Here is a 12,864-nt window from a genome sequence, read left to right as displayed (position 1 = left end):
CAGCTTATTATCAGGCAGTTATGAAATCACATTGAAAATTTTAAAATATTGACAATAAAGGCAAGGCATGAAAAAATACCTTGAAGCCTAATAATAAATAAGAAAATAAATCCTTTGTGAGTAATGTGTTTTTATAATATCTCAGTAGCTTCAAGTACTGAAACATTAACTGGGAGAATTTTAGGTTTTTGTATTGTCAGAATATAATAACACCAGATTATCTCAGAATAGGAAGGACAATAGAATTTTATTTCTTTGTACTCATAATGCTTATTGTATTCTTCATGTTACAGCTAATGACTTTAAGAAAAAGAGCATAGCTACATGGCCTTGGACATATTTTGTTGCTTACAAGCAAATTATGCGATATTTATTTGACTTTAAAAAGCTAATGTAGCGGGCGCCTGGGTGGCTCAGTTGGTTAAGCGACTGCCTTCGGCTCAGGTCATGATCCTGGAGTCCCTGGATCGAGTCCCACATCGGGCTCCCTGCTCGGCGGGGAGTCTGCTTCTCCCTCTGACCCTCCTCCCTCTCATGCTCTGTTTCTCATTCTCTCTGTCTCAAATAAATAAATAAAATCTTTAAAAAAATAAATAAATAAAAATAAAAAGCTAATGTAGCATCCATTTATTTTTTTCCTATATTTGTTTTGTGGCGTGGAATGGTGGCATCTGGTTAATCTATATTAATATGCACATAAGTATTCCCTATATTCTACAATTTCATAAAGTACATTTGTTTAGAAAACTTCCTTCAATGGCCTTATGTAATATTCTGTGAAAACAAAGCTCATACCAGATATAAGTCACTGTCTTTGAGATAAAGTTGTCCAAAAGCATTTACCTTTGTTTTGTTTTGTTTTGTTTTGCTTTGGGTTTTCTGATAGGCACTTTGTGTTCTATAACTCTGAGATTTTTGCAATTCTCCATGGTCTCTCTTCTCGCAATCATTTACACCAAAATTCCCTGAGAGACAAGCTCAAACTTCTCTCTCCCTTTGTTGAACCATCTCCTTAGGTTCCATTTAATATGATTAATTGCTCTAAAAACCATACAAAAAATAGGACTTATAGTTAAAACTTGACCCCAATTCATGATCAATATAAAGAAATGTCATATAGGCATCATTGAACTCAACAAGTTGCTTTCTTCCTTGTTGCTACTGTTTACTTTAAATTTTGTTCAAGAGCACAATTTCTAACAACAGTCCTTAATAGTGTATGCCTAATCTGTTACTTAGTTTTCACATTAATTTATAAGCTCAAACAAATAAGAATAACATAGAGAATGTTGCCAACACAATTTTTTTTTTTTACAATCTGACCAGTGATTAAATACACAGACTATTTGATGCTTTATCTATCTGCTATTCCTTTTACACTGATTGAGAAAGTCTTGTAACACCCACGGTTTTGGACTTCCATGATCAAACATTAGACAATGCAGTCTAACTCCTTGAAGTTCTTAGGTGAAGAAACCAATAAATACTTCCCATTTTCTTCTTTTCACATACTCCAGATGCAGCGTGTTTTTAAAACAGTGTCAGGTCTATCCCTTTCTGATTTACATCTGTGAGTTGAATCAAACTGTAATTGGCCTACAGCTGCACATATAAAATAATCTGTTACACAAGCATCTCACTTTTCCCTGCATGGAAACATCAGTCCAGGACCTCATCTTCTAATGGATGTAAGGGATTTGAATTGGTGCCTCAGTTTACTCATCAACATCTCCCTGAAGTGATCTCCCAAAAGGAAATAGAAGACAGGGTTGATGGCACTGTTCAGAAAGGCCAAAGGCCTAGTCAAAGTGTAGAAGAAGTTGATGGCTGCCTGAGTGCATTGGTATTCCTTCCACTTCTCCAGGCGTGAAGCGATCCTCATGTTCCGCATGATGTGGTAGGGAGTAAAAAGCACAGAGAAGATCACAACGGCCATGATGACTAAGGTGAGAGGCTTTTCAAGGGGCAAAGCAGTACCAAGCTGCCTGCTCCTCTGCTTTAGGAAAAGAGCAATCTTGAAATAAAAGAAGCACATCACCACAAGGGGAATGAGGAATCCCAAGAAGGTTAGGCATATGCTATAAATGAGGCTGCTTTGGGCGTTCCCAGAACTTGCATAATCAATACAGTTGGTGCCATTGACAGCAAAATTAGGATTTATAAGAGAAAGTATGGGCAGTAGCTCTAAGGTTACTAAAACCCAAATAGCCAAAGAGATTAAAACAGCGAACTCCTTCTTTTGTAGAAAGTGTTCCCGGAAAGGATACTTCATGAGCAGGTATCGATCAATGCTGATAAAAGTGAGAAAAAGAATGCTGGTGTAGAGATTGGCATGAAGCACATATCGGTTGCTTATACAGAGCATGTCCCCATATATCCACTTTCCATGAGAATAACTTCTAATCAGCATGGGAAGTGTGCACAAAAAAGCCAAGTCTGAGATAGAGAGGTTAAAGAGATAAACGTTACTGCTATTCCAGTTCTTCAGACAGAAGAGGTAGCCAAAAACAACAGCGCTATTCCCAAGGACTCCCACAACAAACTCGATCCCATAAAAAATGGAAAGGTAGTACTTTTCCAGGGCAGCCTCTGCTGCCAGCCAATTTGGGCAAGTTGTGTTCCACGCCTACAGAAGAAAAAGAGAAGGTTAAAACACTAGACTATGACTAAAGACAAAACTGCACAGAACATAATAATAATAATTAAAAAAAACTCTTGTTTTTTTAAACTCTTAAAGCTTGAACTATAAAAAGTTGATTATATTAGGAAGGAGTGCATATACATACACATTCATATACAGGTATGTCACTAATATATTACTTTAACAAATATTTATTGAATACCTTTGAACTATATGCTATGCACTGGGGATAACAGCACCAAGTCAAAGTTCCCAATCTCAAACAATTTATACTTTCTTGGCTAGAACCAGGAAACAAATAAATGCATGTCACATAATGGTAAAAAAGGTCTCAAACATAAAAGAAAGCACGTGCAAAGGCCTGGAGGTGGAAACACACATAGAGGACTTGACAAATAGCAAAGAGGCCAAGAAACAGTGCAATGAAATAAGTGGAGCATCTAATTCTTTCTTCTGTCTCCAGGTGTTCAACCAAGTCTGCTGAGTTAGATTTAATTGAACACAACCTGGGAGAGGACACAGGGATTCTTATCACTCCAGTCTTGCTATTTTAATAGATTCTATTTTATTTCCATATTGTCAAAGAATTATGGTTATTTTACTAAATTTGAATATAATTCCAGTTTTAAAACATGATTTTTTAAAATTTAAAATATGAGCCTTAAAATCTTAGTAATGATAATGAGAGTGGCCACAATTTGCTGAAAGCTTATAGTATATCTAAGCAACATCCTTGAAGTCAGCTGTAGCTTATCGCCAATAACAAATAAGCTACCAAATCTTGTTTGCCTGTGGTGTCTGGCTATTTCTCAAGTCCATCCCCTTCATGACCATTCTAGTCCAGGCCACCATGATCTTTATCTTAGACTGTATTTTATCTTCTATGGTCTCCTTACATCTTCTCAGGCTCCCTTTCAATCTCCCTTCAACCTGAAAGCCAGACAATCTTGAAAACTACAACCAAAATCCGGATCATATTAACTCTCCTCAGCCAAAACACTTAAATGACCTTCCACTGTCTAGGTAATGAAGTCCGAATCCTTAATGAGTACTTAAGGCATGCAGGATTTGGCTCCTGTAGGCCACTTCAGCCTCACCTAGCATGACTCTCCTCCTTGCTCTTCTTCCTATTAGTTGAATGCACAGAGAACTTTCCCAATGCTCAGTTCACTGAATCCTTTCTCACTGACTTTTTCCCCCTGTGACCCTTACCCCATCACGTACACTGCCCTTATGTCTGCACTCCTTTCAGACTTCAGTTTAAGTGTGGGTTTCCCAAGACAGACTCTCTGACCCACCATTTTATGTATATTTTATGTTCTCCTCGTAAACTAAGTTTCTTTGAATTTCTTGCAACTTTATCTTATTCATGTTTATCTTCTACATCTGGCATAATGACTGCCAGATAGGAGATGGTCTGTAAACGCTTGTTGCATGGAGATGGAGATAAACATTTGACTGGAAAACAGTCTTATAAATATTTCCTCTAAGGTCAGATAAACCCGTTGCTCTATCTCACTGTAAATCTGACACTGTACATAATATGACTAAGATTCAAAATGGGCAATTGTAGTAGTTAGGTAGCTTTGTTTAGACACACATTTGTCAAAGGTAAAATTACATATATATCTTCAGGATCAATTTTTTTAATTAAGGTTAATTTAAAAATTAGGAATTTATATCTGAAATTAATAAATATCAGAAAGTCTAGGATATGTACCAAGGTATGAGTTTTATCACTAGAGATGAGACACCAGATAATAATATTTAATGTGTCCTTTTTCCTTTCAGTTTATTTGGATTTTCTATTTGTTTCCCCAAATCACCATGTGTTGGGTATATTGAGATTTCTAGAAATATAGCAAAAAGTTTAATGGTCTTTTTTTTAAATAGGCTTTTTTTATAGATCAATGGTAATTTTTCACTATTATTTTTATCTCTCTCCCCCACTGCTTTCAGTTCTAAGACTTCTGGAAGCACTCTCTTCCTTGCCTTCTATGATATGGCAATCTCCTTACAGTCCTCCTTTCTCTCTTTGTGGGCTATTTGCCCAAGCTTTAAATGCTGGAGCTCCTCAGAGCTCAGATCATTATTTTGGGATTGCTCAAAACGCAAGTGCACAAACTCAGTGGAATAGTAAGACAATAGAAAGCTTCCTTAAGACTCATTTCTTTCATTTTGAATTTCCTCTTTTTCTAGTCCTTACTCTTATTTTTCTGATGATGCAGTTCTTAAGTGCTCTGACTTACGTCAGTAGCTTCTGTGCAGCAGGAAGATTTGACTGCCATGGCAGGAAAAGAGAGCCATGAAGACATGTGTAACTCCATCTGCCAGGTTCCCAATAACTACCACTCGGGCAAGTCAGGGGCCATGCTGAAGCCATGCAAAAGTCTTCTGCTTTGAGCTGTCCACTGGGACTGGAGATTCAGGGAGGTAATAGGGGTAGAGAATACCAGAACTGGAATAAGGAAAATGAATGGCTAGTCGCCTTTGTCCTGCTTCTCAGGTTGCTTTAACCCTTTTTTTTAAAAAAAAATGTATGTTATTCTGTAACACTCACTAAGAAGATACAAGTAGGCAAAAAGAAGAAATGAAAGTTGTCTGTAAACCAACTACTCCTAATACCTGGATATACTCTTATAGTTTAATATTTATTTGAATTTATTTTTTACAAATAATGAGATCATGCTCTTTATCATATTTTATAATCTGCTTTTTGATAAGTTTATTTTATTCTTAAAATAATCGTCTTAAGTCCTTAATATTAATAAATTGTGGTTTATAAATGTCAGGCCGTCATATTTGCCGGCCAATTTCAACCTCACCAAGACCCATAATTTTCTGGGTATTAGAGTCCAAATTAGATGATGTTTGCAGTTGAGTGTGGTTTTTAGTGTGGCCGTTACAATTCTACAAATTGATGAGATAAGCTGATCCTTTAAGGGAATTCCTCAATTGAAGGGAAATTCCTCATGAAAAATTAATACTCTCTCTTCCATTTTCTAGTGGTTGTATTTTTAATTTCTAGGAAACAGAAATAGGTTATAGCAGTGTTGGATGAGTTATTTTTAACTGTTTTTTTAGCTATCGTAATTAAAGTGAAATATTTAATTATATATCCAAACATATATCTAAACTGGTTGAATTATTAAATTACAAGCAATATTCAATTTACTCACATAAGCAGATCAGTAGTATGCATTTTTAATTTGGAATAATGTTTCTTTCACTGTTGTTCTATTCAGCCCTTTAAAAATGTATAGTTTTGAAGCTTAAATTTATAAATACGTTTGATAGCTTATTAGCTTTTAAATTGTTTTTTCTTATAATTATCACAATTAAACAAAGATCATTTGTGCATTTTAATCCTTGACTGATTCTTTAAGGCAAATTTACATGGCAATATTAGTATTTTTTTTAGCTAATTGCTATTTTCATTAATAAACAATTTGAATGAACAAATATATATTCATACAGAAAAGTACAATCATTTAATATTGAAAACTTCGTTTTTAATATATTTCCTGAATTTACATTATAAGTCAAGGTATTAAAAAGTGATAGTAAGGTATCAAATTATATGTTTATGAATTAAAAAAATAACTCACCAATTATAAAAAGTTCTGGAAGGTATTAGCAATGTTTTTGCAATTTCTCATTTTTCCTTAGTGAATTATACTCTTGAACAATTGTAATTTTTACAAACATAACGGTAATTTTTACAAACATAAATGCTAAATTTAATTTTTAGAATGCCTTGAGATTCCCTCTCACATATTTTTTTCTAAACATTTAAATTTTTTTCTGTAAGTAGTTACATTTAAATAAACCTGATTACTCTTTTTGTTGAAATATGTTACCAATATGTTGTCACATTTAGCAAATGTGATAAACCTCTTTAAGTAAAATAAATTTAGTATTTGGCAATTACAAAAGACATTACATTTAATAAAAAATAAATGTAGGAGAAAAAATTATGACTTCCCTTCAGTTTCTTTTGTTGTTCTACATGTTATGAATGACAGTTTAGACAGTTCATTTGCCCATTACTTAAAACCTTAACTGCTCATAGGCCACTTTTAAAAGAAACCCCTAATGGGAAGCCCGGCATTACTTTGTATACCTGGGTGACATGAGTTGCATTATAACTTACCATTCCGTTGGAAGGCCCTGATCCCTTGACAGAAATTATTTGCCAGCAACTTGATACAGCTTCTAACCCAATGCTGTGCCCCTGGATGTAGTGAAGTCTAATTTGCATATCATGCAAAGAGGATTAATAATTTATTCAGTCAAACTTCCAAGTACAGTTCAAGGGGAACTTCCCGTGAAGTCAAGACACAAACAAATTACACATTTCACAAATAGAGTTTGTAAAGACTACTGTTGAAATCATTCACTGTCAAAACAACAGAGAAGCATTCATTATTTTCATGTTGATTTGCATATTTAAAGTTAGCATAGTTTATATTGGAAATACAATTGCTTCTGCTTTTTTCTGCTTTTGCCTTATTTTTCAAATTTGACAATTGTAGTGAATTCTACATTGGCCATATAACTAAGCAGCTGTTATCAACAATTTTGAGGGAGCTGTAAAACAAATTCTGAAAGCAAATCTGGGTATATGCTCTGTCCGTGTTCCAGCAAAAGGGACACTAGAGCTTCAGGTAGTTCCCATTTTATTTTCTGTGATTAAAATCAAGAGACACATAAAAAAGACACATCACATGGCTAGGAATTAGGGAGAGAGGTGGTGTCTAAGCAAGATAACCTCAGTACATGGCAATTCATTACATCCCAATCAATGCCTGGCAGAGCACCTGAGAGCACATCACCACGATTTCAGACAGGAAGCACACCTGGCTTTTTCTGAGGATTGTATCAGATTCATATTCAAGTAAACACTCGGTCAGCTTGGTTTGAAGCATTGGGTTTATGCTGAGAAAGTCCCTTGTTGTGCAGGCAGTAGTCATTTCATTTGAATGCCATAAAGTTGAATGTTGAGTTAGCAGTGACAGGCAGAAGCTCCAAGAGAAACTCTGTATTACAGCCCGTTCTTCTAGCCAAACATTTCCCCTTCTCCAATATATGAGAGTCCAAAACTTAGAAACTTGAAAAAATATATTTTATATATATGCACATATGTATTACATACTTAAGAGTATACACATGCATGAAATATAAATGTATTTATATGTGAAATGCATGTGTATTTATGTCAAACAATGTCTCGTCAATTGCTGGGTTCTTATGATATTCTAGGTATTGCACTAGGCACCTTTGTGTACTGAATGCTTACAAAAACTCTCCAAGGTTGCTATTTTTTAAAATTTTCCATTTTATGGATGAAAACACAGAGGCTCAGAGAGGTTAATTACAGATCACAGAATCTGTAAGAAGAGAGACCTGAGTCTAAACCTATATATTATATATTTTGATTCTAAAACCACCTGCTCTGATTCTTGATTGCCTACAAAAATGAATGACAATATCTTTAATGTACACCACAGATTGAATCAAAGTTCGAGAATTAATGAAAACCATTTTTCAGAAATGCAGCTATTTTCTACCTTTAAAAGGAAAAAAAGACTAAAAACATCATTTTTGTCTGTAATTTTGAAAGGGCAAAAAGCAAAGAATTTGGATGACCAGTGCCAGGCTTATTAATTTAAACATAAGTTAATATGGCTTGCCTCCAGGCAACCAAGGCATATGAATGTATTTCATAAGTTCCTGCACCATTCTGATGAAAGCCAAGGGCTATTCCCTTTGTGGGGTGGTATAAGTTCCCCAGAACTTCCTCTTTCATCTCTCCACATCCTGACTCTGGACTTCTAAGATGAAAAGTGGTCTCTACTTCTCCTTTCTCATAATGCAAGTGATCCGACTTGTGGCCTGGTCGCCTTACTTCCCTCCCATGTCTTACTTCACTGCAGATCCCATTGCCTCAGGATGCTTTTAATGGAAAAGCTAGAGTGACTCTGGGATGGACCTAATAAAAGGTCTCCAGTACTTCTATTCTATTCATATTATGAGTCTTTATGCAGGTCTACAGGAGGTAACTGAAGAGAGTTAAGGCCAGAGTCAGGGTTATAGGCTCTGTGAGCAGGGCTCCTGTAATGAATGTGCTACCTTTTAGCCACACAGGACCTGACACTGTAAAGGACCACACACTTGATTTAATGCTCTACTGTCACATTCCAACTGAAATTTTTCATAACCTTTTAACAAGGGGCCCTGTATTTTCATTTTGCACTGGGCTCTGCAAATTATGGAGCAGTCTTGCCTGTGAGAGTACACATCTAGAAAATCATTTCTAGTCAGCATATAAAATTTCAACAGGGCAAAGTTTTTGGTTTGGGGGTTTTGTTTTGTTCGAAATAAGGTGACATGTTGAAACTTACTACTTGAGGAGCAATGAAAATTTTGAAGGCAGTCAAGTTTGCGGTATAATTCACTATCTAAGACGTAATACCACATACTGGTTAAGAGCAGATGCCCTGGAGGCAAACGACCCCCTTTCACATCTTAGCTTCATGGCTTACTGCTGCTCAGTTTTCTTGTCTGAGAAGGAGGGATAATAAAAGTGCCAGTCTTATGGAGTTGTTATGTATATAGTAGAAGCACACAGTCTATACATCTAATATATAGTATGGGTATATATTAATTGCTACATAAATGCTGACTGTTCTAGAAGTTTATAACAAATGAGAAGGAGACCTCTTCAAAATGATCACGTCAATCCAATGTCATCAATGTTAGAATATTTGCTGCCCAGGAATGTCCATTTAAAATGACCCTATAAAAGCCAGCACGGTTAAAAAAAAAAAAAGAATTCTAATCTGGCCTTGCCTTTTACTCTCTGTGTGGTCTTTGAAAAGGCAACATAATTCGGTTTCCTCATTTGGAAAAGGGGAATAATAATTCTTACCCCATAAACCTCATAATGTCCGTTGTACAAATGAGATATTATGTGAAAATGCTATGGGCTAGGAATGCAAGAGGAGTTCAGGTAACCCAGGAGCACTCATCAGGAAATTCAAGAGGAAAAATAAAGGGTGGGAAGGACAATCAAAATATTAATTAAATCCAATGTTAGTAATCAGTCTAACATTTTCTGAGCAGTCACTCTGTAACAACACTGTGTGTGCATTAGTTCCTTTAGTATTTACTAGGATTCAATGCAGTGTAGACTGTTAATACCCCTAATTTTCAGATGAAAAAACTGAGGAGGAACAAAGTTTAAATAATCATCCACAGTCACGTAGCTCATAAGCATCTGGGTTATAATTTGAAGTCTTATTTGTTTGATTCCTGACCAAGTCTCTGATTTTATTTTGTCCCTGTCATGGTAAAGAAGGAAATATGAGGTCAAAACATAAAATGACTATTGTTGGACATTTTTGACTCTAAATATGGCACTTTAATGTGTCTTGGCCTAATAAAAGTAAGTTTAAAACTAACACTAAGTTTAATTATTGGTTATTATATTTACTGGTTATCAAATTTAATTATCTGCCATCTAAATAGAATAGAGCATTTTAGATAAGAAACCAGAAATGTTGAAAATGAGTAAGCAAAGTGTTTACAGGAAGGTTCTACTAGTGACATCTTTGAGCATGTTTGGAAGATACACTTCTTTCAACAGCATAAACAAGTCTGTGTGGAAAACAACCTGGTCTAAGGGTCACAGGGATCTTCAAGGAATCACAAGCAGGGAAATAAAAAGACAATTAATTCAATTCAAGGAACTTCTAATCCTGTAGGGGTGGTAAAAATATTATTACCTTACTATTAATATTGCAGCTCCAAAGAGGTTGAAACGAATCAAGAAAATTATTGAGGAAGATATTTTGGTGTTGCTATATTGGATGGGCATACCCAGGGCTACCTGATTATTTTCCTATCCAATTATGGTTTTACATAATAAACTAAGAGAACAGCAAGACAGAAAACATAATAGAGAGTATATGTGCATTGCCTCTAAACTCTTCCAGCTTGCAGATTCTAGAAACAAATTTATTGACCAAATTTGCTTTACCAAGGAAAGTTGTCCATTCAAGATAGGCATGCAAGCTGAAGCAAAGCAATCTGTTTCCTCTTTACATAAAAATCCTTGTCATGTAAGAGTCACATTAGTAATGCAGATTTGTACAACAATGTTGCCAGCATTTTTTCTTTTATCATGCAATTGAGAAGAATGTGACATGTTTATTATTTTTGGGCATAATTCAAAGAAATTGTTTTATGCTGAATTAAAATATGTTACTTGTTAAAAGTATCTGGCGACAGCTGAAAAAGTTCTAAATTCTTTGAACTATTAATAGTTAATCTAGAAACACAGCAAAATCACCTTTTAATTTTCAGTTTATATTCAGATTCCAACAGCTAAATGATTTTTTAATGATATATGGTAAACTTAATCACAGGTGTTTCCCAACAAAAATAATGTTGTCTTGTTTCTTTGATATGAAATTTAAACATATGTGTGAAATATGGAGACAATTTTCCTTCTTAACAGTCACTAAGGCATAACCTGATTAAAAGAAGAGAATTTGCCTGAAATATTGAAATAATTTATTCATTTGTTAATTGACTATTCAACAACTCAGTCTTTTCCAGTCACATTTATTGTATTTTGTATAAATTTGCTTGATTCTTGGAATATTTTGCATTATTTATGAAAACAAAACAAAACAAAAAAACAGCTAGTTAATTGTTTTGATGTACATATAAGCACTTGCAATTGGGTACTAATTAACCATTCCCCATCTCACGTTCCTTGTTTGCTCTAGTTTGTCATTTACCTTTGGAATAAGGAATAAGAAGTCAGTTTGCTTGGATCTCACTGAGCACTTTAATCATTGAATCGGGAGGTTTTCAAAATTCTCTAGAGTATGGGAAATATGTTCATTAAGAGAGCTAAGTGCTTTGTGAGTGCATTATAGGTTAAATTAAGGAAATTGCCTGCCCCACTAATAAAACATTTAGTGGTGTAATTCTCCTGTTTTAGTATCTTTACCTCTGCAACATATTCATTGATGCAATTATTAATTTTGAAGTATGTTTTGTTCTGACTTACTATACTGCAAAACTAACACAATTTGATTTCACTGTTAGGCCAATATTGGAATATACGTAATGTAATGAAGAATTTTCAGGCTGTAGTAGTTCTGACAATTGCAATTAAACAACATAAAAAGTTAAGAAAATATTTCAAACACTGCCTTTTAAAAATATCCCCCACCCTGTACATATTATTTATGTGTCTATAAGTACTATTTTGTCATGTTTAAAACCCAACAACACTTACATTATTTAAAAGAAGAGCCCACTTCTCTAGAGGAGCACTGAGTAATGTATAAAATTATTGAATCATTATATCGCAAACCTGAAACTAACATTACACTTTATGTTAATTATACTTCAACTAAAACACAAGTAAAAGAGTTATTATTGCTGGTTAGAACTCCTAGTACGAGCTATTGGGTCAGGAGAAGTGCTTAGAAACCATTGTGTAGAGCTGCCTCATCCTGAGCACAAGGGCGTCAGGCTCAGTGGTTTGGAAGGACATGGATGGATGGAGAAGGCTAAATCTGGGAACATGGAGGGATGTTTTATGCACAACAGAGATGCCAAGATCCATGTTGAGGGAGGAAAGAGTGATATCTATCTATCTATCTATCATCTCTCAGTGTGGACTCCCTGTTGCTTCCTGTTGGAAGAGGAGAAAACCACTCTCTGATCCATCCCCAGATTAGTGCCTAACATTGTCTCTTTTACTTAAAAAAAAAAAAGGAGAGAAAAAGAACAGCAAACGTGAGAAAAAGAATCCGACAATTTGACCCTCCATGATGCCTCTATCTTCAGGAGAAGGGTAGAACATATCAGGAGCTTCTCACCGCCAAAGGAATTCAAAGCACAAAAGCTTATGCCAAAGACGATGAACTCCAAACAAAACTCTGTTTTGTTTGTACACTGTGACCATAAAGAAATGCACCAGCTTCATCAATTTGTTTTGCCACTGATAGGGCCTGTAATCCTCAAACTCCAAGCAAACTTTTTGAATAATAATGGCCCAATCCCTTTATTCTATCATTCCTTCCTACTGTACTCAACATCTTTTGAAGACCTGTGTGTATATCTATCAGGAACTGGAAATGGTGAAATGCTCATTTGTAGCAGAGATTAGAATATGGGGAAAATAAAAATGAACTAATTTT

The 12,864-nt window shown here is 35.0% G+C and overlaps 1 protein-coding gene across 1 annotated transcript; it reads right to left on the bottom strand.

Annotated features, from left to right (window-relative positions):
• Positions 1-230: 230 nt before the first annotated feature.
• On the bottom strand, positions 231-6,926 carry SUCNR1 (succinate receptor 1). The gene is made up of 2 exons (XM_031028077.2): positions 6,795-6,926; positions 231-2,626 (listed from the first exon to the last, which is right to left on the bottom strand). The coding sequence occupies exons 1-2, from the start codon at positions 6,900-6,902 to the stop codon at positions 1,673-1,675; spliced, it is 1,062 nt and encodes a 353-aa protein (XP_030883937.2). The 5' UTR covers positions 6,903-6,926; the 3' UTR covers positions 231-1,672.
• Positions 6,927-12,864: the final 5,938 nt, after the last annotated feature.

This window comes from Leptonychotes weddellii, chromosome 1 (genome assembly GCF_054177405.1).
Source record: "Leptonychotes weddellii isolate Sample4059 chromosome 1, ASM5417740v2, whole genome shotgun sequence".
In the NCBI taxonomy this organism is placed as follows: Eukaryota; Metazoa; Chordata; class Mammalia; order Carnivora; family Phocidae; genus Leptonychotes; species Leptonychotes weddellii.
Note: the sequence above shows the minus strand (reverse complement) of the source record. Positions and strands in the feature narration are given on the sequence as shown.